Source organism: Poecilia formosa, unplaced genomic scaffold, assembly GCF_000485575.1.
Source record: "Poecilia formosa unplaced genomic scaffold, Poecilia_formosa-5.1.2 Scaffold403, whole genome shotgun sequence".
NCBI lineage: Eukaryota > Metazoa > Chordata > Actinopteri > Cyprinodontiformes > Poeciliidae > Poecilia > Poecilia formosa.
In genome coordinates, this window is record NW_006800342.1 from 236318 (window position 1) to 258739 (window position 22422).

The following is a 22422-nucleotide window of genomic DNA, read 5'->3' on the forward strand; positions in this document are numbered from 1 at the left end:
TGCTAGTTTCCATTGTCCATTTTGTGTGACTTACCTGTCTATCTCATGTGACTTTAGATGAAACCGATGACCGAAAAAGCAATGATCTAACAGAGCAAGAGCTGCTCTTCAGAAACTTTTTCTTGGTGGCTTATGTTTGGGCATTTGGTGGACATCTGCACTTTAGGTACACAGATCTTAATGGAGCCTTTGAAATGTAGTTCTTTGTGTGTTGACCAGTTTTACATTGCTGTGTATCTCTTCTAATATTTGTAACAACTTTTTTTAATCTGTTTGTTTGTTTTTTTTGTTGTCTTTTTCAGGCATTGGCCACAATTCGACTTGTTAACCCGCAACGTGCTGTTTGCTTCTCGGTACAAAATTCAAGTTCCAGAGCGAGAAAGTTTATTTGAACACTTTTTCAGTAAAGACAGTAAAACGGATCCCAGTGATATGCTGTCAACAAATACCGTTACTCCAAAGGTTTGTTCATTATATTGAACCAACAATTGTGAAAATGAATAAAACATTCAGGTTATCATCTTCTGGTTTTTGAATCTGTTTATTCTTAATTCCAATTTATTACAACAGTTTTGGACATACTGGCATCTGGTGGACACAATGTTGGAGGCAAACCAGCCAGTGTTGATCGCAGGAGAGCCGGGTTCTGGGAAAACTACTCTGAGCAACAGCTTGTCAAGTTTTGACCTGCCACACATTAACATTGCAGCAAGTCCACTCCTGACCTACAAAGACCTGCGCCTCATACTTAAAAATATCTGCAGGCAGAAATTTGGAAAAGATCATGTGTATTCAACCGCAAAACCTCCAAGTCTCTTTTTGTTTGTGGAGGATTTGCATGAAGCCCCCTGTGGTAAGTAAAAATAATGACTGTTACATTTCATAGATAAAAAGCTTTTGAAATTAATATATTTTATTTTTGTTTTAAGATGTCTTTGGGAGAGTATCAACGGCCTTGGAGGCACTACGTCAATGTATGTCAAAAGGAGAGATTGTGACACTTGACTCCTACTTTCTTGAGTCTCTGAACTCTGAAACTGTCAGCTTTTTGACTACGTCTAATATCTCCAGACTGGCTGATCATGATCGTGAGAGTGGTGGAATATCTTTGCGACTCTCAAGACTCTTCTCCATCGTTGTGCTGCCTAGCCTTTCTGAAGATGCTATTTTGTCTTTCCATTCTGCATTTCTAAAAAGGTGGCTTAGAGAAATGCCACTAGATTGCTCTGTCGAGAAAATGTCAACCTGTATAGTCACTGCAACTATAAGTCTTTACAATGCCGTATGTGATCATTTTCATCCCACTGGACAGAGGCCCTTCTTTATATTCTCTTACCATGACATTCAGAAGGTGTTTTCAGGGATGTACTTGTGGCGGCATGACATTTTAAACACAGAAAACCAGAAAGACAGAAAAATATGTTCAGGTTTCCTGCCGTTCGCACCAACTACTTCAGTACCTATTCTTAGCATAATACATCTCTGGATGCATGAGTGCATACGCACCTTCGGTGACAGGTTCTGCTCAGAGAAGGAAATGAATACTTTTCTGACACTTGTTGCCAAGACAACATTAATCCACTATGGACGTGAGTTTATGGAAGGAACCCATATAGACATTTTGGAAGCTGACGAAATCCAACAATTACTTGCAGTAGGTCAGAATGTTGATTCAACACAATTTCATCAGAGGAGGAGTACAGTTGGACAGTCAGCTCTTCAGAATGTCCAGGCAGAATCTAGAGCTTTCTCCACAGAGGAGACAAGCCTTGAAAGTTGCACTGTTGAACCAGAGTTGTTGAAGCTCATCGTGGAAGAAACAACCAGGCTTGTGTGTGCTCCTGAGTTCTATCCTGCAGCGGAAGCTGTGAAGCATCACTCAAAGATTAAACCCACCTCGTATCAGCAGCATGACTTTGATGTACTTCAGCAAAAGGTGCATGCGGTCATTGATAGAGAAGTCGATGATATCTATAGGATAACAAACAGATACATTTTGCACACACAGGGAATGATGCAGCTACTACACATCCTCAGGGCTTTGCTTCTACCTGCAGGCCATGGAGTGCTGATCGGCTCAGACAGGAAAACAGGACGTAAAACTGCCGTACGTTTAGCTGCGTACATCACAGGTTATGAGTTAATAGAGTTAGATTCTAGCAATGAGACCCAGTTCCATGACATCCTAAAAAAAGCAAGGCACAGAACCAATCTGAATGACACTAATGCCATCATACTGGTCCATGAAAACATCAGTCCGGCTGTGAGAGAAGAAATACTGATGCTTATGGCACAGAAGGCCTCCCCAGTGGATTACAAAGATGAAAAACTGAGTACTCATGTTTTCAGAGTGACTTCTCTGAAATACTTAAGTCGATACCGCATGGAAAGTTGGATAAATGAAAAGTAAGTGGAAGATAAAGTTTATCACTTAGTCATTGTGCAAAAAGTAGTACTTGTTCAAAGAATAAAGTCCAGCAACACACCAAGCATACCCATCTTTATGACTAAAATAGGCGTCCTGATAGGAAATTGTGATGCACTGTTTCCTGACACTTTTTTGTCAGTGCCAGCCCAAATTCTTTTAGCAATTTAAGCTAAAGTACCTCTTTTTTGGCATGAAGGACAGCTTTTCCAAAGCTTTTCAGGGATGCTTTGTATCAGTTGTCTAGTCCTCACAAATTAGCCCGTTTTAAACTTGAGGAAAACATGCTAGCATGCTTCTTTTTCCTGCTCCAATTGAAGCTGCAGTATGTAACTTTTACACAAATGTCCTTTTCTATATTCATTTAAACTGTCACTTTGTTGTGACAGCAAGGTCTGAGACAGATAATCTGTTAAAAAAAATCAATTTCCTCCACCTCTTCCCTGTGCTGCTTTTGCTGTCTAAAGAAGTGCTCCGCTCCTGGTCAAAAACAACCAATCAGATTCTGGAGGAGTGTCTTAGCGCTGTCAGTCACCATTGTGTACGCATCAAAAAATGTGCTATTGGTGGAGAAACAACTTCCCGTTAAAGTAAAACCGTTTATCCACCTTCCGTGGCCATGCCTTAGGACTTGTGGCAGGCTATGTTTTGGTGAAGTAGCTGTAGCGTAGCAGGAAGCAAGGCGGAATGGGTGAGAACAAGAGTGGATGACAGCACTGAAACCCTCCTCCTGGCTCTGATTGGTTGTTTCTTACTGACTGGTGTAGTTCTGCAGTTTTTTATTTGCATTTTTTAATGCAGTATTTGGAGCATTGGGAAAAGGCAGGGGAGATTAGTTTTTCTTTTTTTTTTCATAGATTATCTGTCTCATATTATACTGTTATGACATAATGACAATTTTAACAAAAATACGTAATTTTTTTAAATAAAAGCGATATACTGCAACTTTAAGAGGAAAAATATGAACTTTCTGCATAGTATTTTGTAACATTTAAGATATAGGATGATGTACAGGTATTTAGTTGGATGTAATTAATAATGTTGGATGTAATTTAGTGCCTGATAAATGTTCCTCTTTTGAACTGAGTTTCTATTTTGTTTTAATTTAAACATTTTTTAAAATCTTATAGCATTGTGAATATATATAAGTATATACATATACATGGCATGGAATTGTTCAAAATTTACTGGTTTTTGTGTATGAACTCTCAACTCTGTCTTTCTCTGTGATCCAAAGGTCTTTTGGTAAAGATTACAAACATATCCACGTGATCCTGTTGATGTCTTTCACGAAAGTCAATGATTTACCTGAAAACAAAGAAACACAGCCCTGGAATGTAAGTGCTGAAATATTAAGTGTGTCAAGTAAACTTTGTATTGGCTGTCATAAAAAATGTATTTTATGTTCACTTTTATAGATAAACAATCCAAAATACATACCTTATTTTAAAACATTGTAACAGTAACTTTATTGTCAAGGTTAAAGATGTCAGATCTATTGTATTTACTGTACATGCAGTCATTAGGAAGATAAAACCAACATCCTGGGCAAAAAAATGGAATGTTCTGTGCAACAATATTTTACTTCTTGCATATTTTTACATTCTAGGCCCAATTAACCAAGGCCCTGAAGCTCAGCTGCTGTGTGGAAGTCTACCAGGCATGGTCCTCTCAGTCTTTGGCAGAACTAGCTATTCAGAGCCTCAAAATGTGTCCTTTTAATAGTGAGTCCCGTCAATAGAACTCATCTAAACCTAACCGTGTTTTTTTCTTCTTTTTTTTTTTTTTGCCTTTTTTTGCTCCTTGTGAAAAATTAACTCTGGCTTTATGTGGTTGTGTTTTATCCTTTCTTTTTTTTTTTTTTAAAGCACCCATAGAGTTCTCAATGGATAGCTTGTCTGTGGCCATGGCAGGAATCCACCAGTCTTCTTTTAAGCATTCTTCTATCTTTGTTAAATCTCGTCCGTTGACCCCTACGACTTATCTGGAGTTCGTTACCTGCTTTGCCCACGTTTACAACAAACTGTACAGCAAATGGCAAAGCAAACATGACAGGTAGCTGTTCTGCAGTATTGTTGCAGCTTTTTATCATTTTAAGGTTAAACCTGAATTGACAAAAATATGTCATTGACACACTCAGCTACATAAAATATAATAAGGTGTATAGCTTTTCCAGAAAAAAAGATGTGTTATAAAAACATTCAAACATACTGACAATTCTGATAGCTTTGACTGCAAATATACTTAAGTCTTTTAAAATGTAGTATACTTAAAGTACAGTACATTTGTTTTTCACTAGGGTAAAGCAGAATCAGAATATTTTAAACAGTTTCAGTTCTTGTGATAATGGATTGTAAACAATAATATTACACTTTGCTTTCCTTTTTTTGCTTATTGAGAACAAAATATAATATCAAACAAAATAAAGTGTTGTGCATCAAACCAGACATATGGTGACTGTTACGAGGGTAAAATATTTAAAATCAAACATTTCTCTCTCTAATTTTAATACTATTTCCTTAGTTGCCATAACATTTGTAATTATGTGTATGTTGAGAAGTCTAACATTCAAGTCAGGTTCAGCTTTTTCCTTAATGGAGATAAATATAATATATCACACGTGGTTTTTCTGGACTGAAATATGATATTTCTTCCAGATTTGCTGATGCTCTGACACGCTTGGATGATGTGAATAAAACATCTGAACTGTCTAAACAAATTTTACTGCGACTGGAAGAACAGATGGCTAACGCACGGAAGGTAATGCAAAGCAATTTACTGCACTTCTAATATAATTAAATTCTACTGCAGTTTTGTTTGTTATTAGAATATTTTTGAATGTTTATTATAAACAGTTGTTTACCTTTGGAGTTTACTCTAGTAATGAGTAGAACAGAACATTTGCAGAATTCGCTTGAAGTGACTTTTTTTTCAAATTCTGTTTCTCTATTTAAAAGCTTGAGTTGGAGCTCATGGATATTTTACAAACGTTGAAGATTGAATATGAAGAAGCTGTGGAGAGTCGCATTGATGGAGAGGAAAAACTGGGTCACTTTGAAGAGATGGTTTCACAGTTTGAAGATATGGTAATGTTTTTTTTTTGGTTGGTTTAAAAACAAGACAACAATTTTCATAAATATAGAGCTGAAGAGTCTGGTGTATATTCAGCCCACCTGAGTCAATACTCTGTTGAACCACCTTTTGCTTTGTTCGTTTTCCCTCACACATTCATGTAGGCCAGAAAATTCAGTTTCAAACATGGAGAACCAGACTTAGTGTTATACCTCACTAATCGATAAACTCCAGTTAGAGTATGCATTTTGGAGTACTTATTACTTTAGACCAGAGGTTCCCAAACTGTGGGGCGCGCCCCCTAAGGGGGGCGCTGTGTCATTGCAGGGGGGGTGCCGGAAACACGCCGGAAGAAAAAAAAAACAACATGAACACTGTATGCGCTGGGTTTTTACCTTAGAATGACCAACTCTCTGTTATTCCTATGTCAATTTGATACAGTAGAGGCTTCCACACTTCCCATATTTGTGTCCTCTGTCACTTTTATCAGCAGTTAAAACTGTTTAGTCTGTTGTTAACATGTTGTAACCTGTTTTTCCGAGCCGCCTTTAAACGCAACATGAGCGCTACGACGCTCGTGCTGGGTTTCCACCTGTGAAGGAGACCTGCTGCTGCTGTGGAGCTACGTAGGTTTGTGTTAGAATCACGGCAGCAAATCAGCAAAACGCAAAGAACTTTTCACAGCTTTTCCCTCCAAACTAACCGACTGAGTTGAGTGAAGCTGTTGGATGCAGGTAATGTTAGCTAAAAGATGACTAGCTAATATCAATACAGAACCTTAAGCTTAACAAGTACCTTGTAGGCTACCGATGTTGGTGTCTATTTTCAGCGCCCCCAAAAAAGTAGACTCACCCCCCCCCCCCAAAAGAATTAGAAAGCCATAGGGGGGGGTGGGGGGGGGGGAGAAAATGTTTGGAAACCACTGGGGGGGGCGCAGAAGAAAAAGTTTGGGAACCTCTGCTTTAGACCAACATTTAGCTTCATACTTTTAATATTGGAGCAAGACCCTAGAGAAACTCCTGTTAGTTTACAAATTGTGGAGTACTTAGTAACCCAGAACAAGAATCAAATATGTAGAACCAACATTTAGCTTTTTTTTTTTTTTTTTGCTACTCTTACCTTTCTGTCTTTCTTTTGGTTTTGTTGTTTGGTTTGTATTATTTTTTTCTAATTCATGTAAAGCACTTTGAACTGCCTTGTTGCTGAAAATGTGCAATATAAATAAAATTACCTTTAACTATTACTTCAAACCACCTTAAACATCTCCACAACTTTCTTTCTGAACTGTCTGCTGTGTTTCTTCTCCATAGCTCTGTTGTTCACGACTTTTCTCTGATAAACCTTTCAGGCCTTCACTGAACATCTGAATTGATACTGAATTTAGATTCTCTTTACAACTTAAGTGACTCTAAAGCAGAGATGGGTGTTTATTGTATCGCTCATCATTTATCCTGATAAATTTCTTATCATGATAAGATTTTAAACAATTGTTGCCACAATAAATTCAAGTCAATTATGTTTAAAAATGCTGTTATTGTTGGAATTCATTCTGCTATTTTTCTCCACCGTTCAACAAAAGGGGCATCAATAGATATCAAAAAATGTAAAATATGGTTAAATACAGTTACAAATCACAATTCTTTATGTGACTTGTGTCCTAAAGAAGCCTACGGCGATGATTGCTGTCATGCAGTCACAGCCATACAGTTACCTAAAAAAAAAAAAAGTAATAAGTACTTCTTATCGTCAATTTAATCGTTATCACAATAGTACCACATATCATATTGCCCACCCATATTCTGATGGCTTTGGCTTGCTCTGGATACTAAAGTTGGCTGAATACATATCCACTTCTTTCCATCTCGTTGCTATGCATTTTGGTCTAATAAAATTCACTTTTTATATACATGAAAATGTTTTGTTTAAAATGTAAGAAAATACCATTGCAAGACACTGTATAACATTTGTCCAAAACTACATTAATGCCCTTTGTTTTGTAACTTTGTGTCGAACATTTTGGGACGTAGTAGTTTACGGTTGTTCTCTTTTGATTTGTCTTCTTCAAGATACAATCAGTTTTCATGGCAGGCCTTGAGATTCTGAATTGCTTGAATCAAGCTGACCTGGAGGAGGTGCGTCACTACAGGGATCCACCAGAGGGGGTGGTGAAGATTATGGACGCTATGTGTTTGATGTTTAACCGTCCGGCAGGCTGGGAGAATGCCAAGCATCTCCTCGGACAGCCCAACTTTTTTCAGGTGCGTGAAGGGAAAGTGTCTTGGAGTAAAACCTTCTTAATATCACACAGAATGCAATGCAAATCAAAGCAGTGCTCATTCATCATCATCTGTTCATACGCCAATGAGACAATCGTTTTTTTGCACTTTTGTTGAATGCTTTTGACAGTCTTTTTTTTTTTCACGCAGGAGCTGCAGTTCTTTGATCGTTCCAGTATGACCGGTAAGCAGCTGGAGCAGCTTAAAGAGATAATTGAGAGTCCTCTGTTTGAACCAGAGGCTGTGCGAGAAGTCAGCAGGGCCTGTGAGTCCCTGTGCCGATGGATCCAGGCCATGTATGAGTGCTGCCTTTTGCAACATAACCTGTTGCTCAAGAAACAATTTGAAGGTAAATCCGGATCTGCACGGCGTGTGCTGCACTTGTTGAGGAAGCGAGAGAGAGAGACCAACGAGCACTTGGAGAACTACGAGAAACAGTTTCGAAACATTCAAAATGAGCTGCAGGACCTCCAACGCCAGCTGTACAAATCTGAGGAAGAAGAAGAAGCTGCCAGCAGATGTGCTATGCGTGTGGAGATGCTGTTCCAAAACTGGAATGCTGAATTTCAGGTGATACAAACATGCTTTCTAAACCCACACTTTCTACGAATCATTTCCCCAGATTTTAATTTTTTTATTTTTTGGCATTTATTTGCTATGTGGTGAAAGAGTATTTGTCCCCTTACATATTTTTTGCCTGCTTCATGTTGTCAGGCAGATTTAGTTTAAGTGATAACTTGATTCTGGGAGTAACAGTGTCATGATGTGGTTGTGGAGGTGGTGAGGAAGACGCAGGTAGGCCCAGGTAGTCATGATGAAATGATGTTTAATGGTGAAAACAGGTAACAAACTCAAGGCACAGGCAGAACTGGGAGCGGACAGACAACGAAACACGACGAGGACCCGACAAAGAACACAGACATCAGGTGGAATTAAATACACCGGGAGGGTAATCACAGGAACGAGACGCAGCTAGGATCAATCAGGACAGGACGGCACAGAGACTCACAGGGGAACAGAACTAAATACAGAAAAACCTCAAAATAAATACACAGAAAACACAGATCCTCACGAACAGGGTGTCCCCACATCCTTAAAAAGTCTAAAATTAAAACTGATAACTGATAATAAAATAATCAGTTATTACTGACAGTTCCTCGGACTCAACTTAAGAGGAAAAGGAGATCGAGCTTTTTCTGTTGCTCCTGTTTTATGGATTAATTTACCTTTCCAGATTAGATCTGCCCACAGCCTGGATCATTTTAAATCACTTCTTAAAACTCATTTTTACTCTTTGGCATTTAATTGATGTATTGTTTTGTGCTCTGTTTTGTCATTTGTGTTGTCGTTCTTGTACAGCACTTTGGTGCAATTCTATACTTGTTTTAAAGTGCTATATACATAAATTTGACATTGACATTGACATAAAATTAAGCCCTTAAAATGTCTTAAATCAATTTAAAAAAATGTATGTTGGCCTTAAATACATTAACTACAGGTTTTTAAATTTGCTGTAACTATATCAGTTTTTTTTGTTTGTTTGTTTTTTACGGCGCTTTTGTGCCGTAAAAAAAAATTATCAAGTTGCTCCGATAGTATTTTTCCACCATTTTTGAGACATCATTTGAGTCTCATGCTGATATCACTCTCTGCACTCTCTGTCTCAAGGCCATTAAAGCTACTGGTAACCAGATGCTAATACTTGCTAGTAAGTAACTAGCATTTTTGCTCTTTTCATGGGTAAGTGTAAATTTATCAGCTGTTGGCTGGACGACGTTTGTCTTCAACACTGGCTTATTTCTGTTGCCAACCCATACAAGGCTACATCCAAAGACCACAGAAATTTTACTGTTTTGGTCCCCTGGTAAATAAAGCATTACTTTTGTACATTTCTGTTGTGACATTGATCTTAAATTTTATTCATAATGGTCTTAAAAAGTCTTAAATTTCAGCCGGCGAGACCTTTTGAAACCCTTAATTCGGTGTCTTGGTGGCTGATAAGACTGAACTGAAAAATGTGGTCAGTCATTGTTAATTCATTATTTAGCTTTGGGTTAGATATAACATTTCGCAAATAAATAAAATAGAAACTTTTCTCCTTTTTTTTAGGTCACCTTCCACTAATCTTAAAACTAATTTGATGATCTGAAATATCCATTAAATCTGCAAGGAGGCAAAACATTTTTCACAGCACTGTTAGGAGCGGTAACAAATTTCTCTTTTATTTTACCTCAGAAATTGGACTCGCGTCGTCAGAAGATAGCTGGTGACGCCCTTATTATTTCGGCCACCATCTCATACTTAGGACCATTTGGGGCTGCTATACGGTCAGATCTAAAGGACAAGTGGATGGAACTTTGCCGGACTCGACGTATTGACGTAAACCCCAAAGACATCAGAAGCTCCCTGTTTACCGACAGAGGCACAGAAACCATTACTCCCCCTCCTGGGTTTCCCATCCCCGTGACTGAGAATATGCCGCTGCCTCTGGGTTGGCTTTTAGAAATAAACGACTGGCAGCTTGAGGACACGCTCTCGACCAGACTCAGAGTGAAGCTGTTGCTATGGGGCTACAACGAGGCCTGTGTTTTCCACTGGCCTCTTCTGGCAGACTCTTACCAACACCTCCAACTGAGCTCTGAGAAGTGGTTCACAAGAGGTAGGTCCTCTCAGTGTTGAACTTATTTCTGTCTAACCTGAACTGATCTAATACAAGGAGTCACAGTCGTTAGGCACAAAGTTATTTTAATTTAATGGCATTAACATTTTTATGATCGGAACAAAGCACCATAAAGAATTTGCCACTTTTGTTTTCTAATAAAAAAAAACTAACTATATTTATTTTTTGATCATATTATTTGCTGTTTCTTATGGAGGGAATGTAGTGCTTTTTAAAAGTATTCATACCATTTGAACATCCTAACACTATCTCAATTTACAACAACAAACATCAGTATTTTTGCTACTTGTGAACATTGACTTTCAAGTCGTGCCACACTCTTAATTGGACCAAACGATATGCTTTGATATAACTTCAAAGTTAATAACGGCTCTGTGTTTGTCTGTTGGGTTAATATTCACATCACATCTTGTGCAGTTCACTGAGTCTCATTTCTAAGTTGTTTTGAAACCTCTTCAAGTCTGTGCTAGGAGTCAATACATCTCACTTACCTCCTGTCCAGGAAAGATTGCAACTCTTGAGAGGGAGTTAGAGTGTGATTTGGTGCTGTGTGCTGATGATCCGGAGCTCAATGAGAAGCTGGATCTCGCTGCTGAGAAAGGTGATTCGAATAACCAAATAAAGCACCTATTGTTCAAATAATGAAGTGTTTTTTTATAAGTCAAATACTGATGCAAACCTTTCTTTTTTTTTTTTTCAGGATTGAATGTACTTGTTACTCATGTGGAACGTGCCAAGCCTAGTCCTGAGTTTCTGGCAAAACTGGTGCCTCCAAATCGAATTTGGTTTTATAGACGAGAGCAGCCTCCTCAACCTGTTCATCCAGATTTCCGCCTCTTCCTCAGCACACCTCTGCCTGTCAGACTGCTTAACAGTGGTAAGAACATCTGCTGCAGGTGTCTCAGCTGATATCATCTGCACCAGCAATTTTTCTTACATTTAGTCCTGTCACGACAACAAATTTTGCTTGATGATCAATTGTCCCAAAAATTATTGCGATAAATGGTAATATTGGTTTTTTGAGGCTGTAACATATTGATAATAGAATAATGATGCAAGTACATGCTCTCACAGACTAACAAAGTTTGATGATGTAAAAGCAGCTGGTAACACGGGAACTGGGAGATATTTTAAATATCCAAAATAAAACAAGCAACCAAAAACAATAAATAGAAATAAGAACCACAAACAGCTGAAACCTTAATTAAAATGGATTATAAAGTTTCTGTTTACAGAAGCTGTAAACAGAAACAAATTATAATCTGTTTACAATGTTGAGTTAAACATATTACAAAATATTAATCCTCAAAATAGAAATTATCTTGCTCATCTTAATGTATCATGAAATTAATTGATTAATTGATTATTGTGAACACCTTCCTTACATTAATATTAGACTAAGTGTGAAGACATTTGTTTTGATGGGTGGCTTTTATTCATGTCCTAACATGTAATAAATTCCATCTCTGGAGCTGTTTCACATTTTTTCAGGTAAGATCATAACATGAAAACCCTCAAGGCGTGCAAGTACTTTTACATAGAGCTATTTTTATAAACATGGCTGAATCTTGAAGGGATGATAAGGTTATAAGGACATCTACAACCCGACATGGATGCTGAGCAGGAAACAGGTTGACTTTGTGGTGATGACCTCTTCCTGCGCATTTAAAAGTAATAACTCAAGGTTTCGTTTACTCCTGTTCCCCAGGGATCGATCCGTCCATCTTGGCTCAAGTGCTTGTGGTTGACCTTTCTCTGAGCTCAGAAGAGATCCGGGAGCTGCTGCTGACACAGCTGCTGGAGTCTGATTGCAAAGTGCTGCTGATGCAACACGCGCGATTCCAGAATTACAATCAGTTCCTGCAGGAGAAACTGGTCTCAGCCGAGGTGACTTAGGCAGACTCTTTGTTTCTGTGTGTTTCTGTTGTGTTGGCTTATTGAAAATTGTACAAATTTAGTCTTGGAAGTTATTTATTTAGAGGTCAAGCTTTAATCAAGGTTAAAGTAGAGATGCACCAATCTGACACTAATATCTGTATCGGTCCCAAAATTGAAAAATGTATCTATGCTTTGTCAGGGTTTCCCTCAGAAAACTTGCTAAGCCCGTTGGCCAGGGTGCCGAGGCGGTCCACCAGGGGGGCAACATGTAAAGGCGCCGGCTGTGTGATTGGTCCGCTCTGCCAGCTTTAAATGTATCAATTATAAAACTCTCTTTTAGGAATACATCTGCTCCCCCAGTGAAACGCTCAGAGCAAAAGAGACGCTTTCAATCTGGCTTACAAAAAAATATATATATAATTTTCCTAAAAACAAAAACGAGCAACGCTTAGCCTGGCGGGGGGGCTAATAAAGCATGGCGGGCCGCCAGGCTTATAATACACTGGGGGAAACCCTGGTTTGTGCTCTGAGTGACATCATGATTTATTATTTATTTGAGTTTATTTTTTACATATTTGACCAAGATAGTTAACCTATTGGTTTTGTCAGTTTCACTTTGTCATTTATTTCACATTTGCTGTTCTACTCCTAAGTGCACTGACTGAATAAATTAAAGTTGTGTCGCTTTTACATATTTGACCAAGTTTGGAAGGTATTGGTGTGTTTAGGTGTGCTGAACTGGTGCAGTTAGCAAATGTGTAATTCAGTACATCTCTGTTTAAAGTAATTTGTTTTAAACCAATTCAGCACTGATTTTCTGTATCGGATCAGTATCGGCCGATACTAAACCTCATATATCTGGGTTGAAAGTGAAAACCGTGGATCAGTGCACCCCTAGTTTAAAGACTGCCATTGTGCAAAACAATCATGTTAAATACTGATGAATTGTTATTCTGTTACGTTGTATTTGTACTTAATGTTCTAATTCTTCTCCTAGGAAGGACTGATAGACTACATTTTACAGAGTAATTGCGCGCTGTTCAAAGATCATAATTTTCTGCCTCGTTTGGATGTCTATGAAGAAGAAATGGAGTCTTTGCACGATGAGAAGAATAAGTTAAGAGAAGAGCTGGACTACCAGGAGTCCCTGTTGGCCGACCCTCGTCTGTTAATGAATCTGGGCGCCGCCCTCTACCAGACCGTCCAGTCTGTGTCCCGTCTTTCTCCTGCATATTACTTTTCCCTGCAAAAATTCCGGAAAGTGATGCAAGAGGCTTTCAACGAAAAGATCAGGCCATTAACATCCTTTCCAACTGGGAAAGTGGGAACGATCATGCTACCAGAGGTTATGAACATGATGGCGCACCACCTGCTGCACAACTACAGACCACGTCTGTTCAGGAGACACTTTGCCGTTTTGAAACTGTTGGTGTCTCTGGAAATACTCCAGCACAACCAGCTTTGCACTCAGGTAGAGAAGGTGATCTTCCTCAGGGGTATCAAAGACATTGCAGACAGAGATGCTGAAGTAAAATTCTTAGACCTACCCAGCTGGATACCTTCAAATGTTCACTCAGAGCTAATCTTGTTGGAGAAGATTCCCTGTTTCAACAAGCTAATTGATTCGCTCCGCATTGCTCCCACACAGTGGCAGGAATATCTGCGCTTCACTTCTTCTACTATAGTAGGGAACGTTCCGCGTTGCTCTCACTCTCACCTTTCGCTGCTGCAGAGGGCTATCCTGTGGAAAACCATCCGCACCAACTGCCTAAAGAAACTAGGGGACGCTATGAACGCCTGCTTGCTTTTACTGTCTTCAAAAACGGCAGCAGCTCCAACCTCTGGGGACCCAGATGTTCTCTCAGAATATTTGACAAGATTCAACGCACCCATCATCTTTACACTGCCAAGCACAGAAGGAGATATGAAGATAAGCATCGATCCTCTTGATTTCATACGTCGGTTGGCCCACAAAGATGGAAAAAAAGAGGTGAGCTGTGCATTTTAATTGGTTAACTATTTTATCAGTTAATTATTTCAGTTTCTTATTTGCATAAATTAAATTCCTTTGGATAAAAAATATTCCCCTTGAACAAAGGCTGGACAATGAATCAATAACAATACAAGTGTCAATAGATACATGATCGGTATCAGTTGGTATAATTTTCAATAATTTCACTGAATTCTGATCCAGAACCGCACAGCATTCTGGGAGATGTAGGCAAGCAGGATAAAGGCTTGGAAAGTGGAAAGAAATAGAAAAGGTTGCATCACTAATTTGACAGTGTTTTAAAGTTTAAAAACAAAAAAAAACGTATCAATAATTATCTATATCGACTGATCTAGAGCTCTTACATCATGATACGTTTTCCAGCCATGTTGTCCTGCCTGGCGTTGAACTTTTTCACATTATTTACACTAAAACAACAATGTTATATGCTTAATTATGAGAGACCAACACAAAGCAGCACATAACTGTGAAGTAGAAGTGAAACTCTACATGTACATCTTTTGTTGCAGTTGCAGTAGCTGATCTATTGGTTTTTGTCACTATTAGCATTTCACAACTAGAGGCTAATATTCTTTTGTCAATTGTTCTTTGCAAACATGATCACTGAACTAAGAACAACTGGAATCAACAGCTGATTGGGCCTTTTAAGAACAAGTGGATATGCTTTGATTGAAGATATTCCATTGTAGTTCTTGCTTAAAACTTCAGTGTGTACCTTTAAAAAAATACATATTTCTACGTCTTTGTTAAAACTGTCACTTTTCGGTATGAGACAGATAATCTGAGAAAGAAAGTGAGCTCCTCTCCTTTCTCCCAGTGCTAACAACCAATCGGAAGCAGGAGGCAGATTTTAGGACTGTTAGTCATGGTCTTGTACGTGCACAATATCTTTCTGCTATGCTATACCTTCTTCCTGGTTGCACAGTTTGTCATGAACGCTAAGGCTAGTTAGCACGGCCACTGATGATGGCAGATAACCAGTTTTTCTGGGGCGGTAATTGATTCTCTGCCACTAGCACATTGAGCAGTGCATACACAAAATGATTGACAGTGCTAAAACCCTCCTCCTGGTTCTTATTGGTTGTTTGCAACCAGGAGCGGTACATTTCTTTAGACGGCAATAGCAGCACTGGGAGGAGGTGGAGGAGCTCGACCATTTCACAGATTACCCGTCTCATATAATACCGTCACAACATGGTGACAGTGTTGACAGTGATATAATGTAAAAACGTTATATCCTGCAGCATGTGTCCTGTTTTCCTTCATGAGTTGCTCTGTATCATTTCAAATCCCAATACGTTGGATCAAAATGTATGGCTTAATGTGACAAATGTGAAAAAAGTTGAAGGGCTGTGTGAATACTTTTGCAATGCACGGTGAGTTCTTCATTAAAAAAGTTCTAATTTCTTCCATTTATTTCTTTCACATCTGTTTTGGCCCAGGTGAGAGTAATTGCATTTGGGGGACCGTGTGATAAAGAAGAGATCCTTTTAATGTTGGACAAAGCCAGCAGTGAGGGCCACTGGCTGGTCTTCAACAACTGTCACCTGTTGGACAAGTGGGACAGCGAGGTGGTGGTGCGCCTCAGACAGCTGACCCCTTCCCTCAGAGGTAAGGTCGTTCAGCCGTTTCAGCAGCAGTCCATTTTACCCCCCACTGATTACAATAATTGCTCTCCCTTTCTTTCTTTTTTTACTTTTTGTTTTCAAATAGTGACATTTCCATTTCTTATGGTAAATGAAATAAATACAGACTTGTAGGAATGACTTCAGTAAAAAAAAACAAAAGAAAAACAGCCTTCATTAATTAGCACATGACAATCTTTTTCTTCTCTTTTTTGTTTGTAAGAATATAAATGATACAAAAGCCAGAGATATGAACCATAACTGGTGTCGCATTATGTGGAACTATAGATCAACAGTACCATAGATTGAGTCCATGAATCTTGGTAATAAAGTGGAAACTAGAATCCAGGGGCGTCTTTAATGTTTTATTATTGTTCATTTCACACAAACCTTCCAAATTATTGATGGCAAAAAACTCTAAATAAATGTTCTCAGTATGTTTTACGACATTTAGCAAATAGAAATAACTTAGGTAATTCTAAACCAATAAATTTGGTCTGATTTAACTTCAGACAGTGAGGAAAACGTGTGTATGCGTGTTTTTATTCGGTATTTGTAAATATATACTTTCAACTGTATTGTTTGGAAAATAATTTTATCTTAAAATTGACTGTGAAGGTTATTTCTTCCATTGTGTGAATATCTGCCATCTGAGCCTATTTCTATTTCTTTCTGTTCTATTGTAAATTCAGAACATATTTAATAGATATTGTGGCTAGTTCCTCTGTTAATCCGTCTGTTTTTCTATCCACATGCTTCCATAACTTCCAGAGGACACTCTCCTGGTTCATCCGTGCTTTCGGTTGTGGTTTGTAAATCGAGAAGATGCAGCCAAATTTCTACCAGGTATAGTTTATATTTGTTTAATGATGGTCTGTTTATTTATGAATATAGTACAGTATCTGCCATTCAAAACAATTCTTCTCTATAACCATCCATGGCACTTGGCCTTATGACGACAGCTATGTCGTCATAAGGAGTGCAGTTTTATTTACATTTTATTTTGTTCACAGTCCCAGTGAGAGTGGGGGCCCTACCGCTGTGCTTTGACTCCCCCTCGAATCTGAAAGAGGAGCTGAGTGTTTCCTTCAGGCAGGTTTTCTCAGTCAGTCAGCATCAGTCGTGGTCACATGATGCAGATGACATGAAGGTGCTTCTCCGCTGTGCCATTTTTCACTCAGTTCTAATGCAAAGGCAGACCTATAAATATTTTAGCTTTGGAAGAACGTATCACTGGTAAGTAACAACATCGTAATGAAAACGGCAAATTTTCTCAGTTCTGAATGTGCAGTTTTTTTAATACCTTTCATAAAGGTGTCAAGAGGACCTCATTGCTTTATTAGATGCATATATTTACTTCACCGGTCGGTGCCATGACAAATGGAACGTTTTACGCTACATAGCAAGTAAGGCGTGGAAGAATACAGCGGTCTCTCTAGTTCAGAGCCCGCTTTAACCGCGTGTTGCTTGTATTTGCAGCCGCTGTTGTTCACGGCTGCCACATAATAGACTCTGCAGATTCAGAGCTGGTGGAGAGTATCGCCAAGTGTTGCTTCACTATAGAGCCGTCCCTTTCAGGCAACGGACCGTGCATCCTTTCAGAAATGATCAAGGGCTGCTCCCATTATGGTAACTATGCAACCTTATTGAGATGCCGTTAATAGACTTTAAATATTTTAATATTCTTTCACCGTTGAGCAAAAGTATTTTCAGTCTTTCGAAATTGTACACATTTTGTTTTGTTACATCCATGTAGTTTATCGCTGCGTTTTGTGATTTTACGTGATTTTACGTGTGAAACGAAAGGATAGCGAAACGTGCTTTTGGATGTGTTTTTTATACACTTTGTACACAATTATTAGGCAAGTGAGTATTTTGACCATATTAATTTTGTGCATATTTTTTTGCTACAACTTGGATAAACAAGTTGTATCAAGTTGCACCAATATGAAAATAATTTCTATCAATAACATAATTACAAAATGGCAAAATCAGGCAAAAGAAACACTTTTCCAAATTGATTTCTTTCAATATGCAAAACCTGCAGGTGTGTGTCAAGGTGAAGTTTTGGTTCTTCTTTCATTGAAGTTACTGAGAGTGGGTAGAGAATCCAGAAATTTTACTGAAGTAAGAGCATCGATATTTCATCATATAATTATTTAAGCAAAAGTAAACAGTGCAGCATTGTAAAAAGACTCCTATAATTTCCCTAAAGACATGAAGGTTTGTGGCTGTAAAGTGACAAAACAATTTCAAGCGGCAAAGCCCTCTCTGTATAAAGCATTATAAATGAGCACAGCTCAAATGTTAAGAGTCTACTTAAATAACTTAGACAAGAAGTAAACATGTCAAAACTATTGTACTTCTGGAAATATGCTCAGCATTAACACAATGTTATTGTCTTCCTTTCATAGATCTACCAAGCCTGCTTCATGTTTTGGATCGACGTTTTCTGGATTTAGCCATCAGCAACCTGGTGATGCTCGGCTTCAGTGCCGATGTGGCCCCCGAAGTTGACAAAATCAATAGCCACAATCTAAATGTATTCCTTCAGGACTCCCAATCACCGTTGGGAACAAGGAGGAGCCTCAGCCCTACTCAGGATCTGACTGCCAACCTGCCAACGGACATAGCAGAAAAGAGACTCAAAGATCTGAAGAATTACCTCACACGCAAGAAAGACAGCAGATTTAAAGAAGAGGCTGCCGCTTTCCGCAATCCCGTCCGTGACTTCCTCCAGGCCGAATGGGATGATCTCATTGATTTGGTGTCCGTGCACCTCTCACAGCTCCAGCAGTCTGACCAGTACACTGCGTTCTCTGCCTCCCTGTTGAAGTTGACCGACTTGTCTCGGTTGGAGGAGAGGGCAAAGCTGCTCAGTGCTTATCTTGGCTACGACGGCGCCTCACATCCACCAGATGCTTATCGACTGGCAGCTTTCAGAAAGCCCAGAGGCTTTCTGCTGGCGTTGATGCGAGAGGCTGCTCTGGAAAATTACAAATATGTCAGCGATATAATACTACATTTTCAGGTTGAGGTTAAAGGTTTCAGATGTAGTGCAGGATTTTTAAAGTGAGTTTCTTGTCTTTAAAGTACTGCCACACTTTCAGGTTATTAATTCTGAACACTTCAACGTAGGATGATGTCCACACTTTATTCATTACTTATTTTACAATTTTTTTCCTAAGTTTTTAACTGTAAAAGATACAGTTAAGTGTCACAAGTTACTGTATATGTCACATTAAAGCTGCAGTGTGTCACTTCTATATAAAAAAAAAGTGTTTTCCATATTTGTTAAAACTGTCACTAGAAACCCTCACCTCTCAACAGAACCTCACTTCAAAAATTCTGATCTCCTGCTTCAATAAATACAATGGATTTACACCCAGGTGACTCATCGCCGTAACGTTTGTTGTTTTTGCCTCCTCAGGTTCTGCCTGAGGGCACGTTCCCCGTCTTGCTTCGTGCGGACGCCGTGCGTCTGTGTGGCTTGCAGCTGATAGGGGCGTCGTGGGACCCAGAGACAGGAGCCCTGCAGGAAGCCGTCTCCCCTCTGCCGTGCGCGATGCCGTTTCTCAGTGTCAAGGCTCAAGTCAGGAGCAGAAGAACTGCAATAGATACCTTGTCTTGTAAAAGTTCATTTTTAACAGATGCAGGCAATCTTCAAGCCACGCCGACTGCCTCGCATTTGCCAGTCTACTACTGTCCCATCTATGTGAGCGAGGAGGGAGAGAGCGGGACCTGGGAACTGAGCGATGTTAACATAATCACTAAAGTTCCTCTTTGTGCCAAGCTCAATCCTGCTTTGTGTAGCTTGAGAAGGGTGAGATTAGTGAGCACACTCTGACTCTTCTGAGCCGCTGTGACTTCTGTCCCAGAGTGAGGTCGCCTAACGCCTGCTTTATCGTGATGGGATTCATCCTTTTAACTTAATGTGAAGTGTCAAAATCTACGGTTATGTAGATTTCCTTCAACTTTGTAACGTTTTAAAAGGAGGGTTTAATTAAAGTTTTTTTGTTAAAACTGGGAGTTTCTCGTTGTTTTGTTGAGTTTTCTTTAATTCCTCTACAGCAAATGATTGAAAGGTGCATGAGTAAATAAGTAGATATTTAAAAGAATCACCAAAAAGCTGTTTTTTTTTTCTTAAACAGGAGAACATTATATGAAAAACAATGTATATCCATTTTGTAAAATGAGAAAGATGGAACACATCTTTCTTCTTTCCTAGGTAACCTGGACAGGCATCATTATGAAACCTTCGAGAAGTTTGGCAACAATACTTTCCTGCTGCATCTCGACAATGGGAGAGCGTGAGTATTTTACAGGTTTTTAATGCAGTTTTTAGCAGTTTTTTTTTTTGTTTTGTTTTTTTTGCCAGAAACATTTTTATTCACATTTGCTACTTTTATTTTCTTGTGGATTCAGATTTGGGCGTCACTCAAAAGATGAACCTTCGATTCTAGCCCCACTACGACAGTGCTGCAGGTATGACAAGAAAGGAGAGAAAATGATTAAATCTTTTAAGTTTGTCCAAATTGGGGGAGCGGGGGGGTGGGGTGGGGGGTATTATATAAACTCAACTTTTTCCAGCAATCTCCAAGCCGTGCTCCCGCTTCACTCCCCCACTCAGCTCCATCAGACTAGTGGCAATTAGCAAACACCTGATGGGACTGTACAACTGCTGAGCTCCATAGGAACTACTTTTTAGTGCAGGGCTCCTAAAAACATTGTAAAAAGCTTTATGGAGGCCTTCTGTGGTGACGACTTCCTGGAGGCAGACTGTCAGAAAGAGCAGAAGCTTCTTAAAGAGAAAGAAGCCCAATTTCGGGGCATTAAATTGCAACATCAGATTAATTTGATATATATACAGCATTTTCATATCAATTCATGGTAACATAGTTACCATAGTTGATGGCTCTATGTGCTTGAAAAATACACAATACAGCCCTTTGAATAAAATTTTCTTGTCAAAATCCAATTAAAAATTTGTGGCAAGACTTGAAAAGTGCCGTTTACACACACTGTCCATCTGACCTACCTGAGCTTAGGCTGTTTTTTTATGGAAGAATAGGCAACAATGTCGGTCTCTAGATGTGTAAAAATGCTAGTTGCAGAGAGCGCATGCCACACCTTTTGTTTTTTTTAATTTCCGATCAATCTTAAAAGCCATGTATTTTCCTGCAACTCTACAATTATGCATCCAATCACATCTAAACTCATTAAAGTCTTTGTCACACCATAAAATTGAAAGGGTGGAAACACTGTGGAACATTAAATATCTGGTTTATTTTCGCTCCCTATCTAACCTCACTACTCTCCTCTCATTTGTCCCTTTTGTTGTGCCGTTCTCAGAATCCGCCGCTCCACTTGGCTGCGCCTCCGTCTTCTGTCTCTGCCTCAGTACCACATTAGTGACGTCATGAGGGCGTCGCTGTCGCAGGACCCGCTTCACAAGGTGGCCCCGCTGCTGTCCGAGCCTCACCTCGCCGCTCTGAGTCGACGTTTGAAAACCGTGCTGGAGACTGTAAGTCGTTGCCAAGAGCAACATAAAGACGACCCGGGGGCCGAAGATGTCATCTACGACGACCTCGCAGATGTGAAATAAGAGAATGAAAAAATTATAAGGACACAACCCATATTATTTCCAAACATAAAGTCAGGATTACATTTTGCAATTCCTGCAGTTGCAGTAATGTATATACATAATCCATGGACAGAACACAAAAATGCTTTTATGATCAGTATTTGTCGCACCTTTTGCCATAAAGCCACTATAATACGGTAGAACTGGAAGTAACAGTCTGGTTTGTAGGTTGCAAAATACTGCCACATACTGAAGTCACACAACACCCCTGAGATTTGATCACTCTGTCAGCGGCGCCTCTGTTATTGTTTGGAAACTCTGACAAGTGCAATGTGCAATCTGACAAGTCTGGACCTCCAGCGTCAATGTGCCAACTCATCAAACTTTCATATTGTGGATAGCACTCTGCTGTCTGCTTCCTCTGCCCACCGATTGTTTTTTTTATTGCTATGTTGTGATTCAGTATTGAAAATACAGCTTTCCTGCACAGAAAGGCTGGATTTCACCTTTCAGCCGTACTTTCTCAACGAGTTAGTGGGTTTTATTCTTATGAGTCTTTGTCTTGTACATTTTGTGTTGTTAAGATGAGATTTATGTTTTAAAATAATGACTATTTAAACGGGGGCTGATATTCCTTCCATGACTTGTTCGTTTTCAGTACATTTCATTTAGGTTTTATCCTGTTAATTTGTGTGCTGTCCTCAGAAAAAAGACCTAAATATTTTGATGTTTGCCTGCCTGATGTATTTTGTCAGTATTTATTACCATTAGATTTATTTAGGATTATGATGTTTTCTTAATGCCTGAAGGAAATGTTCTAATATGTGTTAAATAATTGAAACACATTAAAAGGGGATGTCAAATTGTTCTA

At 39.1% G+C, this 22422-nt stretch overlaps 2 protein-coding genes across 6 annotated transcripts in view; both read left to right on the top strand.

Annotated features, from left to right (window-relative positions):
• The window catches only part of dnhd1 (dynein heavy chain domain 1), a 34423-nt gene extending 14427 nt beyond the window's left edge, over positions 1-19996 (top strand). For all 4 annotated transcript variants that reach the window (XM_007576257.2, XM_016663069.1, XM_016663070.1 and 1 more), the window contains 23 exons: positions 58-166; positions 303-462; positions 571-853; positions 930-2406; positions 3663-3762; positions 4035-4149; positions 4294-4480; positions 5083-5185; positions 5383-5511; positions 7564-7755; positions 7924-8343; positions 10009-10432; positions 10956-11054; positions 11154-11330; positions 12162-12340; positions 13329-14321; positions 15785-15953; positions 16739-16813; positions 16981-17203; positions 17282-17373; positions 17447-17596; positions 18382-18998; positions 19398-19996. In XM_007576257.2, coding sequence (XP_007576319.1) covers positions 58-166; positions 303-462; positions 571-853; positions 930-2406; positions 3663-3762; positions 4035-4149; positions 4294-4480; positions 5083-5185; positions 5383-5511; positions 7564-7755; positions 7924-8343; positions 10009-10432; positions 10956-11054; positions 11154-11330; positions 12162-12340; positions 13329-14321; positions 15785-15953; positions 16739-16813; positions 16981-17203; positions 17282-17373; positions 17447-17596; positions 18382-18998; positions 19398-19814 — 6890 coding nt within the window. In that variant the 3' untranslated portion in view covers positions 19815-19996. The remainder of the gene's footprint in view (positions 1-57; positions 167-302; positions 463-570; positions 854-929; positions 2407-3662; positions 3763-4034; positions 4150-4293; positions 4481-5082; positions 5186-5382; positions 5512-7563; positions 7756-7923; positions 8344-10008; positions 10433-10955; positions 11055-11153; positions 11331-12161; positions 12341-13328; positions 14322-15784; positions 15954-16738; positions 16814-16980; positions 17204-17281; positions 17374-17446; positions 17597-18381; positions 18999-19397) is intronic.
• LOC103154837 (extracellular serine/threonine protein kinase FAM20C-like) overlaps positions 1-22419 on the top strand; it is a 61679-nt gene extending 39260 nt beyond the window's left edge. For both annotated transcript variants that reach the window (XM_016663072.1, XM_007576258.2), the window contains exons 9-11: positions 20196-20277; positions 20393-20452; positions 21320-22419. In XM_016663072.1, the coding sequence (XP_016518558.1) occupies positions 20196-20277; positions 20393-20452; positions 21320-21572 (395 nt within the window). In that variant the 3' untranslated portion in view covers positions 21573-22419. The remainder of the gene's footprint in view (positions 1-20195; positions 20278-20392; positions 20453-21319) is intronic.
• Positions 22420-22422: the final 3 nt, after the last annotated feature.